At 39.0% G+C, this 16,278-nt stretch overlaps 1 protein-coding gene across 6 annotated transcripts in view; it reads right to left on the bottom strand.

Annotated features, from left to right (window-relative positions):
• si:dkey-71h2.2 (low density lipoprotein receptor adapter protein 1) overlaps nucleotides 1-16,278 on the bottom strand; it is a 78,378-nt gene that overhangs the window by 30,439 nt on the left and 31,661 nt on the right. For 2 of the 6 annotated variants that reach the window (XR_003463176.1, XM_027284109.1), the window contains exons 7-8: nucleotides 13,955-14,082; nucleotides 12,575-12,609 (exon numbers count right to left, since the gene is read on the bottom strand). Coding sequence is in view for 4 of the 6 variants with exons in the window: in XM_027284109.1 (XP_027139910.1) it covers nucleotides 12,575-12,609; nucleotides 13,955-14,082 (163 nt within the window). In the remaining 2 variants the exon portion in view is untranslated. Of the gene's footprint in view, nucleotides 1-3,934; nucleotides 7,353-8,076; nucleotides 10,141-11,946; nucleotides 12,012-12,574; nucleotides 12,610-13,954; nucleotides 14,083-16,278 lie in introns of those variants that run through there. The other 4 variants (XM_010735278.3, XR_003463177.1, XM_019266031.2 and 1 more) reach the window with 4 other exon arrangements.

Raw genomic sequence — 16,278 nt, 5'->3', positions numbered from 1 at the left:
AAAGAACACAATTTATCTTAAATATTAACCTCATGGTGCACAAAGCATAAAACCACAAGACAACTAACTTTTAACTATCTAACTTTTCCAGAATTATCATAATATGGTTTCATACTGTAAGCTTCCTGAGGTCACATTCAAGGTCTTCAATCTACAAACAATAGATTTTCTGACTCATAGGTTTGAGACGGGAAAGAAAACCACTTGACACGACTGGATTGTGATATGATGTAAGGGATAACAGGCAGGGATTTTGAAGAGATCAACTCGTGTCTCGTGAAAGCTTTTTCAATTCAAGTGCCGGCTCTTGTGTCTCGAGCTTGAGGAGATATATGTGTATATTCATACACTGTGAAGCTACTGTATCCATCTGTTGAATTTACTAAATAATAAAGCCTTCATTTATAGTACGCAAATGTTAAAAAACTACAGTTATATCACCGATTAATTATCCACATCGAACGAGACATTCTGAGATAAGACGGAGTGTTACAGTGCTTTAATGAACTAAATTCAACAAGACACTTCACCTGGCCTTTACACCAGAATGTTCCCAATCAAACGATAATTACACTTAGGTATCTAAGAGTGCAGCTGGTCTTAAAATAGAAAGTGATTACAGCGTCCCAGTGATTAATAATTAATATTGAACACACTGTTTGTTTTTTTTAACTCTGTCTGAGTGCAGAGCTGCAGACTTCTTTCTATAAATTGTTGAGGTGATTTATGAGCTGTTGCTGTGACTGAAATAAGCCTTTGGTTACTTTTTAAATGTGATTCAGAGATCCAAGTATATACTCCATCTATAAATACATTGCAATATTAGCAGCCTCCTCTGCTCTGCTCTCTTTTTTTTATTCTGTATATATTTCTACTTGAGTAATGGTGCAGAAACAGATGGACAAGAAGGCATGACATTCAAATAGAAGTAAAAATGTATGCCGGCCTATTACTGGTTATGTTTAATGAGGCCGCTATGGTATGCTGTCACTATGTTTTTCAGAGATATAAGGTTTGTTGAAGTTAAACTGCTGCTAGTGCGTGTCCTAAAATCCTATTTTTTTAATTTTTTTTATAAATGTAGCAATTTATCCTCTTTCTGTTATTCATAGCACTTTAACACTGCGAATATATCACAGAAACTAGACTTCAGATGGTTCAGAGCTCTGTACTAAATGACCTGCACAGTCATACTTCTGACTACAATAGAACATATTCACAGCACTTGCAGGTTATTGCCCTCCATATGCCACTTTCTCACTTAGACCTTAGCGTATCTGACCTCCACAGATTCTCAGTATCAAACGACCATTACCGACACAACATTGGGACGTTAGGGAAGCATGGAACATCTTATCAGCAGTGCGTAATTAGCCAGTTCAAATTTGTGTTAAATAGTCAATTAGCAACTTATTATGAGGTTATGAAACTAGACTACGGAAAGAGCTGCTCAGTCGCAGATCCCAGGACACAAATGCACAAATTAGACACTGTAAATTAACATATTACTCCAAAGTTAAACAAGAATTCCTGAAGTAGAGAGTGAGAGCAGTTGTTTTCTTTCACCTTATCTAACATAATAATGTCTAGGCCAGAGGTGGTTTGGGTCAATGCTTAGGATGCCAAACGATGACTGGGCTGCTTTTAACTGCAGGGCAAAAAAATGTAAAGTCATCCAATTCATTTTTCTTATTCGTATTATTTCATCAAAACAGCACCACAAAGTTTAAAAAAATAAAAATAAAAATCAACTACAATTTGCCCATGAAGATTTGACTGGTGGTGATGCACTCTGCTGACGTGACGTGCAGGTAGTCTGTTTGCAGTGAGCTCAGATCTGCCAAAGATCAGCAAGGAGAGCAGAAAAAAAAAAAAAAAAAAGATGAAGTGGAGAGAAGCAGGCAGTCTCTTGTCATTGACTCAGCATCTCCAGTCAGCCTAGTAAATACTAATCAAAACAAAGCAACGGCATGTTAAAACCTAAAACTGTGAACATTGTTGTCGACACAGTGCACGGGAGCAGCATACAACAGCATTCTACAGCTTTTCATTTGTGCTCACTGCAGGCTGACCTCTTTCCTGAAGACAGGCCAGCTACTCCACAGACTCTTTGATTTAAGACAGGTCGGTCGGTCAAGTTTTCTGGATAGTAAAGTCCAGGATTAGAAACCAAACTTTAGATGGCTGCTGAGGTTCCAACTTACTACATACCTCCCCGCAGGCTGGGAAAAGTAGACAGTTGTTGATAAATTTGAAATAAATAATGTATTTTTTTAAATTTACTCTATGAATAATGAGTAGTCATTTGTATTTACACCTGTTCAAAGTGAAAAGTCAGCAGACTTTAAGGTTCTGCTACTTTTTAAACTCCTCTGTTGGCGCTGCGCAGTCTGATAACGAGGATTGGAGGCACCCTGCCATGCTGCGGCAACCACGTCTTAATAAATTAAAATGATATTTGCATACCTCCATAAACAGTCATCAGGCTAAACAAACACTCACAGATTGCTCTCATCTCACAGAAGCACACACACATATTTGATTAGGGTTTTACAGCAGCAAAAATATGGTGGAAATAAGCTCTTACCCAAACTCTTGACTCCTTCTCTGTGAAGGTTTCCAGGTGCAACATAAATAATTCATTTTTAAAGCACCTTTTTATAAATGTGATGTGACTTTTTTATTTATTCTTAATTTTATGTTTGGCAGTGTGATAAATATTTCTAACAAGTTCCATGTACAGCTATACAAATATTAATTGTACCTGAAACTGAATTGCCTTGATTACAGAATGTATTCTTATACACAAGCTGCAAACATTTATATGCTGGGACAAATAAAATGGTTTAAGATCATCATGTGGTGCATAAATATTTCAATTCCGGCATGAAAGTTCACATGGAAATAATACAAAATATTATGAGACAACAACATCTGCATCCAGTGTATTCTTTTGTGTTTTCAATGAGGTTTGAGCAGTGGGCTGAGTGAATAGAGATATCAATGAGACAGAGTCAGACAAGCAGACAAGAGAATGTCCTTGGTCTGGATCGACCACAGTCAGGTGGAAAATGGTTGAGAGATAAACCGTACATAACAGTTTCGTGATTAGACTCATCGTGGTCCTTTAAATGTTTGATTTTGGTTTGTCTGCACACTGAGCTGTGGCTGTTTGTAGAGCAATTGCAGAATGATTTGCAGTAAAAGATACATTGCAATCATCATGGCTTGCACAAACTGTATCCTTGTTTTTGGGGGCGACAGTGGGGTCTGCAGAGACTCGTCTTGGGAACTGGAGGCTTGGGAGTTCAAGTGCAACAGGGACCACAGTATGGAGTGCGTATTGGTTGCTGGAGAGGTGCCAGTTCACTTACTGGGCATTAGTGAGGTGCCCTTGAAGCAAGGTACAGTACCGAACAACCAACTGCTCTAAGGTCGCAGCTACGTGGCTGTTCATCTTCCCACATCTGCAAGTCTATAAGCCCTTTGCTTGGTTGTATTTCAGGCCTATAAAAATCTAAAAGAATTTCCCCATTGAGGGATCAATAAACTTAATCTAGATCTTCTCTTTTAAACTGTGGTATGACTGAATTTGCTTTGATTGCAAGAAGCCTTCTAATATTCTGTAACAACGGAGTGCAATTCAGTTTTTGTACAAAGTCTTTTTATTATGCATAAATATGTAACAAACCATCACAGTTTCCAAATTCTGTACAAATCTTTTACATCATTTAGGACAACTGCATGTAGTATTTACACAAATTGCTATTGTCATAATATCACAACACTGTTGGAAACCCACATTGCATAGATAGAAAATAAGCACCTTCTTTGAAAAGTAAACCGATACTGTAAACGTCAGTGGTAAATTTGGGTAATAATAGCTTATCTGACAATTTCCCCCTTTTCCAGTTGAAGATCTTATTTTTTTTTACAAGCCTTAGATGTGTTCTGGCCTCAAAACCTTCACAGGCTGATTTGTATTCAGTGCACTCCAGACTCAAATTGGCATGTTATACCTCCAAGTGTGGGTCTGCCTCCCCTTTTCTTCTCTACGCTCGCCTCCCCTCCCATTTCTTGGCTGCACCAAAGAACCGCTGAGATTTACTGAGAATCTGGCCACATCATTCTGCTGTATACGGTATACTGCCTACATACCTGTACAGTCAACTAGATCGATTCACACAGTCATATAATTTATGCATGGATTAATGAATTCTAAATAAGGATCCAGTGGGGTTTGGCTGTAAATGTTAATTATATTGGCTAAATCTCTATTAAGAAGGGCGAATACAGCATGAAGACTATATCTAAGTGTAATATCTAATAGTGCAGTTTGTGGTTTAGCTGTGTAGAAACAACTTAACCTCTACAAAACGTGTGCTTCAAAATTCTTATGTTGTTGGTTGTCATTATTGAAATCCAATTCTGAGTCTGAGAGCTCCTGGACATCAGCCCATCTCCAAATATCACTCAATAGCACTGAATCTGCGGATACGGAAACATCTAAACACGAATCAATCGGTCAGTCAATGACGGAGCATAAAAGGTGACAAAATGTTGCAAAAAAAAAAAAAGAAGAAAGAAAGAAAGAATTTCTACTCGTGAGGAAAAGTCTAAGGCAAAATGACAACACTTCATTTTCTCTGCTGACCTTGAACTTCAGTCAATACTAAAATGAAAACATGGCTCAGTGGTTACGTGGGATATTTGTGATATCCAAACAGTACAGTGCTCCCTTTAAATATGCAGTGGAGCTGCTATATCAGCCAGTCAGGAATGAAACAATGCAATTAAGCTTCATGGCGTAACCTGATAAGCCATCCAATTATTCGGCAGCGGGTGTCATGACAACAACACAGAGCCGCCCGCTACCTCCCGCCTCCTGCCATCACAATGATACTCAGTCATGATGCCATGAATACAGAGAGAAAGACCACTTCAGCCAGACCGAGGCACATTATAATATTCTCTTGACAGTGCGCGTCATCTGAGCTGTGGATAAAAATAATTTGCTGAATCTGAGCAGAGCAGCAACTAGTCTATTATAAGATTTGGGACGAAGGACATGTTTTGTGGCACAGATTGCAGACAAGAGATGAAAAATGTGAACTGCGTCGATTGATGTAACAGATGGTCACTGACTTAAGAATAGGATAATTTATAACTGTATTCTGTACGTTGGTTACTAATGGCTATTTAGAAAAAATAAAGCAATTCCTGCAGTAATAAAAACCACAATTACATTTACAAATCATCTAACCTAATGCAAAACATACAAGCATCTACACATTCACATCTCAACAAGTCATAATTATGTTTGAAAAAACACTTGTTTGAAGCCCTGATTCTATTAATCCTACTTCATTTAGAATCATACAATATGCGTACATAAATTACACAGCTCTGACATAGAAAAAATACGGCATATGGAAATAGGTTTCTGTTCTCTAATAGTTTGGCCTGTCCATACGGTTGTCTTCATAATCCTACACTGTCGCTATTCTTCAACAGTAACATCATCCTTATGTACAGCAGACTGAATGAAGAGATGACAGGATGTAAATTTTGGTTACATAAGCCATGTTCAAGTACGACAGCGCTGAAACTGATTGTTAGAGGTTACGTCAGTCCAAGAAAAGTTGCCTTTTAGTGCAAACACAATCTTGTTATAAGAACGGAGATTCTATTGACGTTAACATCAAGCAAAGGTTATCAATGGATTATTAATTAATTAATTGTTGGAGTGTCTTAACCATCATCATGATTAGTATTACTCAGCTTGTGAATACATCCTGAGGGAGCGTGACAAAGTCTCAAAAAAATAACCCCGATGATGTCATAGTTATGTTTTTTTTAACACAGTGCCTGTCTGACAAACTAAAAGTGTTAAGTTTGAAATACGTGGGTGTTTAGGATTGTTGTTGTTAAACTGTATTATGGGAAATGCAGGATTGTGTGTTTTTGGAGCTTGGCCCATACTAATAGGAGGATATCTTTGCCGCTATGCTTCAATTTCTATCACATTTTGCGAATAGCTTTTAAGCACACCACTTTATGAAAGTGCGATACTAAAATCACTGGAGTACCTTTTTAAATGTCAAACTGTAGTTCTTAGTCAAGTGCATTACCTGACGGTCCCTAAGCTACTACTGAATGCACTGCGTTACCCCCAATAATGACACTGAATGAAAAAGTAACTGTAAATGTCTTACACTATAGAGCAAAAACTAAACTCCAGTTTCAAGGTTTATTCTTGACCTTCAATATTACAGCTACACCTCATCCTCTTCCTCAGCAGATACAGAAGCAGAAAGTGTGGGATAAAAACAGGCGTACTAAATTCTGTCTCCCCAAATTTGTTGGGAAGTTTTAGCAAGAAAAAAAACAAAAACAAAAAAAACTTATGTTTTATTTGTTGGTATCTTTCACAAACATTTCCTTATTTTCCAGTATTTATACTTGCCTTTTTTCCCCCCCAACATATTTATGTTGCAATTAATAAAAAGATGACATGGCACAGCATGTCTGTATCACATGCTGTTTCACTGCTTGAATCAGCACAACAAACTGAACGATGGATGTATAATTCATCCAGTAACATGATTAAGGATTTGTACCATTTTTGCTGATGACAACTGGAATCCCTACAGAGACTGGCAGCCGTTAGTCCATCAAGCAAACATCAGGATCAGAGAGCTTTCATATTTTTAGAAAGAGATGCCAGCTTTATATACACACTGGACTTCTTGATGCCGAGAAAAATCTTCATCAGAAGTTGAACCACATGGGAAAGTTTTTTTCTTTTTACAAATTTAGATTAAAAGGAGGACATAGTATTCATCCAAACATCTTCCAAGAGAACATCTTTGAGTAGAAATGTGTCAGCCTTGCTTGCTTTGCAGTGATGTGTTGCACACTGTGCATCGTTTTTCACCTGACAGTTTGTAGGAATTTGAATATAGCAGGAAATGGCTGTTTACACTCGAGTCAAGTAAGCGCTGACTGGCAGCATTCACAGAAAAAGCAGTTTATAATAATATCAGGGTATTCATTCTGGCTGCTTCTCTGCAGCAGCTGAAGAATATCAAATAGATCATCTCTGATTCGGGTTGTGCACTGAGAAGCGTGAATGTTTAGCTGTCTGTTCAAGTGCTGAATGTTGTTTTGTTGGTTTTTTTTGTTGGTCTTGGTGCCGTGGTATGATTTCCGTTTAATTTCTGCGGTGTCGAGCAGATATTGCCGGTGTGTGTTATTCAAAATCATTGTTGCATAACAGATTATCCTCGGAGACCTCCTGGGGACTCAAAGCTGCATCGTCAGAGACGGGTTCGGAGCGGGACTCGGCCAGTCTGACAGAGACACAAAGAGAGGAAGAGAGGAAAGTAATATTGCTACATATGTATTTGTGAAAAGGGTTCACAGCATATGCAAAGGTTTAAAACTGACGGAAGAAAGGATACAATGAATCAAGGACACACAGAGGATGTTGGAATGACTCAACGGATGTGGGAGCAAACACACAGAGTGTAATGTGAACACAAGTTATTTATTTCTAATGAAATGGATGAAATTATTCAAGTTCATGACGTGCAGTTGACGGAGTTTGTCAGCCCAAAGAAGAAAGTGTTATTAACCACCCAGCCAAATTTGAATGATTATATCGACAACTTTATGAAATAAGGTGTCAGAATCCGGTAAAAATGAGCAGCTCAGCTCCAGGACTGTGGGGGGCATGTCCTAACCGAAACCCCAATACTTGAGGATGCAGGAATGTTTCCAAAACTACGGTATATGTCCCACTTTGTTTATAATCTAGATGCATTCAACAGGATGAATAAGTTAAATGTGGTCCAAGGATCTCTGTTTCAGTGTTGAAATATAGCAGACAAGGGGAGGTGTTTAGCTCAGTTGGTAGAGCAGCCGCCCCATGTGCGAAGGCTCAGTCGTTGCTGTGGAAGCCCAGGGTTTGAATCCGAATATATATGGCAGACAAAAGAGTTGAAATGTAAACATAAGGCCTCATACAACTTGCAATACAAAGCATGTAAACAACACACTGGTCATATGACTTACCCGTGTCCATCTCGTCTACTTCCATGTTGCTGCATGCCAGGTAGAAAACAGAGAAAACCATGACTACGTGGCTCAATAGTAAAGATTAAGATTTGTTCAGATACTACTAACTCTGAAGTAGAGACGGTTCATAGAAAGAGCACCAGCTATGACTATGAGCAGCATACGGTGTCTCTGCTCCACCATGCATAAAAAAGAAACACAGAAAGCTGCTTAAAATTAAAAAAAGGAACATGTCACATTAAGATGAGATTTAATTATTCAAGTACTTCAGTACCAAGCCAACAGTTGCATAATTTCAACTCCAATGTCAACTTTAATTCAAGTCAAGCCATTCAAATTAAACCCGTTTCAACTGAAGTTGAGGCCAATAGTTGTCAGCACCAAATTGGCCTGGTTGTAAGCACTGAGCCTCCACTTGAATAACTATTGCAACAATTACAGATAAACTCTGACCTGCATTGATACAGTTAATTAAAAATGATTCCACAGACGTTGGTTGGGCTGCATCAGTTGTACCTCAGAATTAGAGTTAGAAGACTATAAAGCACTTCTAGCAACCCCTAGAGGCTAAACACCAACTCACAGACTAACACAGACTGTTAAGAGGCAAAAACTATGAAGATATGACAGCAGCTTTCTGTGCAGTAGAGATGGCCAACACACACCAAACCTAAAAAGATAAAAACTATGCCTTTTACATCATTTTCAAATGTGTGTGTCAACAAGTAATTCCTTTTATTTTATAAGCCATGCAAAGCTTTTAAAGAAGGGCAATGTTGTTAAAGACCAGACAGTTCATAGCTGAGGCTGGGAAACAAAATGTAAACAGGATAAGTAAGCTCCCATGATAGCTTGAAACCTTGATTTACTGCTTAGCAGAGCTAAATCTAATGCTGTAACACTGGATAAAGCACAACCTTTTCAAACACAAAAAAATAACACTGTTGTAAGTCGCCTTGTACGTTTATGTACACTATCTTCTGCTTATGTGTTGCCAAATTGGTAAGATGTTTTGTCTATCTTTCAGGGATTCACTATAGACAAACGTGTGACCCCTGAAAATTCAATAAGACAGAGACCATGACCCTCCTCTGCTGATACGCTGTAAGTCACATGTATCACTGAGGAGGTGTGACAGCCATGACGGATCCACAGTCATGTTTCAGGACAGGATCTTATCCACTATTCATGCACAGCCACAGTAGAGCCTGACACGCGTGCTGACCTCTTCAGAGGAGGGTCTGCTCCAACACTCCCAAATCCTTAAGCATTTTCTCCGGGATGTCAGATTTGGATGCCTCTCTGTGTTCTACCTTCCTCCACTTGACAATTTGAGGTCAGTGTTTTCTCGTCCCTGCTGAGATCATCCTCAGCGATGAGCTGCCTCTCTCTTCTGATCTCCCTCCTCGCCTAGCCGGCGAAACTCTCCCTCTCATTTACGCATTTGACTTTAAGTGTTTTCACGCTCCAACATAACAAACAGATCTATTAGCCGCAGGCAACAGAACTTAATGAGCTGCCCTCCTCTTTTTTATGGAGGGATAATACAGCACTGCAGGACACGTACACATGTATCAGCGGGTTGTATGAGGGAAATGGAAAGCCATGCAGAGGGCTCAGACACTCACTGGACTGTTTGACCTACATTTCTAACAGTGTGTTGTGTATGGAGGGGCATTATCAGAGAGTTTTGAGCTAGAAAACAGTGTGCCATGTGTGTGTATGTAAGTAGACTGCAACGCAAAATCTGAAATATATCACCCTCTTTATGAGCACAACCGTATGTCAGTATATCACACCCATCAAGTCCCGCGTTCTACCTGCGAGACATTTTACTCTCTCCGGAGGCATCTCGCGGCCATGAAATGACAATTTCACAGACTGTCACACTTTCAAGGAAAATAAAAAAAGTGTTGCATTGCCGTCCCACTTGAGCGATAAAGTGCTGATGAGCTGCAGAGTGCACTTTCTGACTTCAGTCACTGTACTCCTGACAGATCCGTCAGGAGAGGTGGTGATCATGCTGGCAGCAAAGGAAGTCATTACGACTGTCTGCAGTGGCTGGAGAGTGACACAAGACACCTCGCTAGTTACACATGATGTCTATAGTCGGTTTAGTGCTCACAGCAGATTATTCACGCATGCATTATTACACATTGATTTATAATATTACATTTTGAAATATGGTTCACAGCCCTCCATCATAAAAACATCAACAAAACAGGAAAATCATTTTATTGATTAACACACTGCTACCTTTTGGTTTGTGCCACATGATTTTCTGAAATTTGTCTTGCTTCAACTATTTCCTTAAAGGTGAAAAGATTAATTAGGCTATTACAGGACTAGAAGCAGACATGATACAAAGTGAGGAGGGATACATTAATTAACACCAATATTAATAAAGATCTGTGCTATTTGAGAATTTACCTTATTCCTAAGGAGGGCGTGGAGTGTGATAATTTGTGTGTACTAAATGTAGATTATGGTGTGTTCACAGCTCTTATAACACAGAGGCTTAAAAGACAAATAGAATAAGGCAAGTTATATAAGATCAGTCCTGATTAGCCTAGATGCCTGAAAGTTATATAAAGTCTTATACAAATGTGGATATACTGCGGGCTTAGATGATAAATCAACAGCCAGAGTTAAAGTAAACTGGGACCTCACTGCTTTACTCTACAATGGGGATGCTGACAAGGATGTGTCGTCTCATTTCTGTGGCTGCCATATTTATTCAGCCACACTCTGGGTCAATGGATTCATCAGAATCACAATATAAAAAGGGGTTTCGACTGTATACCAGGAACAAAACTGTAAACGGATGTCTTGCTCAGACGAATGTGGCTGAATGTCTGGCCATAAACTCAACACATCAAAGAGTACCTCCTTTTAATTATCTAAGGCTATGGCAGAAAAGGTACACAGATACATTTAAATATCTGGCTGTATATATACCTAAAGCAAGTTTATCCAACATTTACAGTTAATCCAAGCTGTTAAGATAACGAGTCTTTGATTTTTATCCTGATCTGATAAAAAAAGATTGAATTTTTGGGAAAGGAAATGTATTACAGCTTATAATACTTTATACTTTTTAGGACTGTGGGGGAAGAACAGCATTTAGAACAGCAAGTTTTCCCTAGATTCCTCCATATGTGTCACTATTTTAGAACAATCCCAGAAGACATTCATTTGGTAGGAAGGTATAACAAAAATCTTCATATCTGCTTCTGACTCTGACTATAATACAAAAATGATGTCAGTATATAAACCTGTTTTTAAATAGAAAATCAGAGGAGGCACTTCATATTGAAGAAAAATAGGACGAGGGAAGTAACAGAGTTTTCCCTGTGGAGATCTCATATAAGGTTTGTGGAATACAGAGGAAGACACGTTTCCTTATTGAGATTTGAGTTCTTTGATTCGTTCTCCACAGATGTGACACAAAACAACTAACTCAGAATGTTGGAGAGATGAAAAATGCTAAATCATATCATATATTCTGGTTTTAGAACTTAATGTGCACAGGAGAAGAGGTATTCAGAACTCCAGTCTCTTATAGAGACAATATCCTGCACCTATGCAATACCTCACAAGTGATAACCTCTAAAGCTGGAGGACTTTGGTCATAATTTGTAGACAGATAAAACCAGAGGCTCCTTTGCTTGATGATTAGATAGAGTTCATCAAATATTTTTTAGATATCAGAATCTGAATACAGAGTACACCGAGATAAATGTATAAATATCTGATCAAAGTGGATTAATGCAACTTGTGTTTTGCCATTCTTCTATGTTGAATATACATAGTTTGGTAACAACAATAGATGATTAAACGTGGCCAAAATGGAAGGATCAATATTCATTTTCTTGTGGGATTATACTTTATTTTTGTGTTAGCTTGTGAGGATCTTTCTGTAAATCCCATGGCTGCCAGTAAAAAAAAAAAAGAAAGAAAAGAAAAAAAGATTACAGACTAATAAGACATTTTGATATAATATAATTGTTTTTAAGCTGAGGGAACCATCGTTTAAAGACTACAAATCACTTTTGGGTTTTAGGAGTCAAAACTGAGCTTTTTTAACTACATGACACGAGTGTTGTACAAATCCAACTGTGTGAAATGGCTATTTATTTTGCCTTAATTAGAGCGGACAGCTGCTTGACTCTAAAAGTCTTATTTTATTCAGCTCTTGTTTAATAAAGACAAGAGCGCTTTACACCTGCACTAACTACTGTCATTTGTCGTGTTACGTTTGAAGGAAGAACTCCAGGCCGACTTAGTACACCAGGAAACAATCGTGTATGTGTGAATTTCAAAAACAGTCAGTTGTCAAAGTTGTCAAGGTCGAGGTTGCTGACAGCTGACCATCACCCACAGTGCAACTTGCCATCTTCCAAAATTGCTCGACAGAAAAAGGTGATCTATTTCCGTTCATACTCCTTCCATACATTAAAGAATATATCCCCAGAGTTTCATATGCAAAGGTTACCTTGAGAATGCGTCATCGAGTCCATCCTCCACGTCCTGTTGGGACATAAACAATATAAATCAATACACACATAAATTAGTTCATATTACAATCCTTCTGCTCCTGTGCCTCTTGACTGAGTCAGCTGTCTGTCATAACTTATTTTGTCCAAGTGACACATAAATCATATAATGAGCTAAAAAAACTGCTCAATAAACAATATTTATATGGCAATATTGCATGACATGTATAATGGGGAAGTCTGTATGGATATGGGTCAATTTTTGCAATTTTCATTGCAACAGATTTTGCAAGCAAGAGACAAACCAATTTAAACCGCCTTGCCTTGCATTCCTCTAATTTATGAGATACTAATAAATAAACTCACACGTGAAAGAAAATCACAGTAAATTCAACTTGATGTAAGGCAATGGTGGACAAATTATAAACTACGAACAGTAGAGAGTAACACAAGACCAAATTGGGCTAACTGATGAAATCTGACTCCAATTTCTCCAAACCAGGTAAAATATGTAACAACGAACACGAATGACGAATCTGTGCGACATCAGTCTGTAGGAAAGATATTCTAATGAAGATGGTGTCACCTAGTGTTGAGAATCTGTAACTGAACATCAGGACGGTGAGTGATGAGCCTCTGCAGTGTGAACGTTTACACAGTTATTTAAAAACCATCTACATGCAGTTCCTCCAGTTAGAGCTAAATTATTACAGGTGTCAATGTCCAATTTGAAATGAGAAGTAGATTACTGAGGGAAACGAGTTAACACTTTGAAAAGACTTTATTTTATAATTCGCCATTCTCCCCATTTGTGTAAATTTAACATGAACTTCAGAGGTTATCAAATAAAATGAAGTACAATTGGACTGTTATAGTACGGAAGTTTAATATATTAACTTACTGTACTCTGTCAGCCTGGCCAAAAGCATTCTTAATATCTCTGACTCCATTTCCAAAATGCATGAGCAATACTTTGCAGCAGCTTCTCTTTAATAATACCAATCTTGTTTTGCTTGTATTATGTCTAATTTATGTAGAAAGAAAAGGAAAACATCCCAAACAAGACAAATATTTAAAATAAAAAAAACATGTGGGACTGCTATCAGCACAAACACAGACTTTATTAAGCTGATGTGAAAACTTTTATGGTTATCTTACATAAACAAGTATTCTAATGGGCCCTATGCTGTCAGGTGCACAGGGAAGAAGACAGTACCTGTATTGGATCGGTACCATGAGATGCTGTCCAGTTTGGCATCAGTGCATGAATTAACGCAAACCTAAATAATATCATAGCTAATCTGTCACCAACCCATAAAACTGATCTAATCATTATTTGTGGGCCAATCAGCAGCTTGGAAGCAGATGGTGATACCTACCCAAGAGTCATGCTTGATCGGTCGCCTTCGAGTAGGGTTACTACGAGGTGAGGGCGAGCTGAGTGAAGCAGAGAAGAAGGGCCTCCGGAGCTTCTCCTCCATCCCGACGGGCTTGTGTGCTTCTGGATCTGAAAGAGATGGAAGGTGTGGATGAGATGTTGACAGGGAAATAAGGTGGAAGGAGGTGAGACAGCAAAGAGGAAAAACAGAGTCATCCTATTTGGTTTCCTTAACTCTGCAGCACAGAAGTGAAACATCAGCTCCAGCATGTGGTACGTGCAAGCTTTCTCTGCGACGGGCAGAATTTTAATCATCGCTGTAAAACTTTCATACGTCTCTAGCTGCTCCTGAGGTCGTCCCGTGGCTTTCGCATCACATTTTTCTCTGTCCTCAGGCCACTCTCGCTGGAAGCAAATTTTAAATTCAAAGCCAGATCTTAACTAACAACAAACTGAATAGGTGATTAAGTCTCATTTTGTAGACCCTCTGACCCCCCTGAGGAGTGGAAAACATTTTGACCTATAAATGTCACAGCCATTGGAAAGTACTTAAAATCTACCGCTCCCTTGAATGATTAATGAGTGTCGTATAATTAGGTGATCTGTCCTCCGTGCTTGTGAGAAGTGATTGACGTTGCTACGTTAAATTTGTGTGTGAGACGGGGGGTCAGTGTCAAACTTCAAAATTACAAGTCTCACTGCCGTGCCGCACATTAGGAGGTCATTTTAAAGTCATAATGGATCTGACTGGCGTAGCACTTTATGTTCACTGAAAACTGTTGGGTTTGTGAGGATTACTGTAGGAGGCCTCGGTATGGAAGAATTTGTCCCTGTGAGGATGAAAGTACTTACTCCAAATCTGCATCTACTTACAAACTCTTTTTAGCGACTCCAGTTGCAGTTGTAATTCCAACCCAAGCCTCTGACTACAAAGTTAAACTTTCTAATTACAGATTGGTTTCCAAGCGACACAGGGGGGCAGAAAGGAAAACAAACTTAAGTGAGTGACTAACAGCTTCTGAGATCGACCTGTGAAGTTGTTTCAGTGCATTTATCGCAGGAAGCATACCTGCGTGGATAATTAGCTGTCAGTTCCAGTGACATGGTCAGTGCCGTGGATTTCATGTGGTGCAAAGCACAAAGTGGCTTTGTGGTTTTTCCACAGAACCTGCTGAGGATGAAACCCTCACAAAAGTGTGAAGTAGTGTAAGCTGCCTCGACTTGGTCGCTGCTAAATGAATTGTATAAGATCAGACTCTATGATCAAATGTTCAGAGCTTCAATGAGAGTCACGGCTACACAAACTGAATTGCTTTGAATGTGCAGTCTCTCTAACCATGCTAATATTACTTTTTTTTTAATGCTAGTGTTATCAGTGTGAGAGCTTCTGTGCTTCAACATGTGCCGTCTGTTGGTTGAGCCAACATGTAGAGCTAACTTTGTGTAGTCTGTATGAGCATCATCACTGCTTGCCATGTGTCATGTTTTTTTTGAAAGATTATTATTATTTTTTTAATGATAGTACAGTTGAAGATAGACAGGAAAACAGACAGAAAGAGTGGGAATGACACGCAGTAGATGGCCGTCCGATGCGGGATTCGAGCCGGAGCCAGCTGCAGCGAGGACTATAGCCTCCACACACGGGGCGGCTGCTTAACCCACTACGCTACGGACCGCCCCCCATGTGCCATGTTTTGTTAGAGGACAGACGTCTATCAAAGTGGGAAACATGAGGATGGTTTCCAGAAAGTTGCTTTTAGTTCAAAATACTGAAGCTCTTGTTTGCCCAATAACTCAACTATAGTTTAGGGAATATTTTGGAAACTATTCTCATCAGCCAGTTTCATACCGCTCTCTTGTGCTGTCACACTATGTATCATCAATATGACATCTTAATTGGTGAGCTGCTGGTAGGATGGAAGGATTTTGTTTTACTTCATTACATTTACATTTAGTCATTTAGCTGATGCTTTTATCCAAAGCGACTTACAGAAAAGGGAAACAATCAAGACACGGTGCGACAAGGACATGTCAGTGCAGCAGTAAGTACTGTGACAGGGGGATAGTTAGGTACTCTCTGAAGAGCTGGGACTTTAGATGAAGACAGGCTAGCTGTTTCCAATCTTTATGAAAAACGTTAATTAAGTTAATTACGTCCCATCTTTATGTTTCACAGACGGACATGAGAGTGGCTCCAGTTTCCTCGTTTAAAGCCTGTCCCAGCTGACTTTGGCCGAGAGGCGGGGTACACCCTGGACAAGTGGCTAGTTCATCACAAGGCACACAAAGCAACCATTCACATGCACACCTACGGGCAATTTAGAG

The sequence above is a fragment of the Larimichthys crocea genome, chromosome XI (genome assembly GCF_000972845.2).
Source record: "Larimichthys crocea isolate SSNF chromosome XI, L_crocea_2.0, whole genome shotgun sequence".
NCBI lineage: Eukaryota > Metazoa > Chordata > Actinopteri > Sciaenidae > Larimichthys > Larimichthys crocea.
The sequence above is the reverse complement of the archived record's forward strand: the minus strand, read 5'-3'. Positions and strand labels throughout refer to the sequence as shown.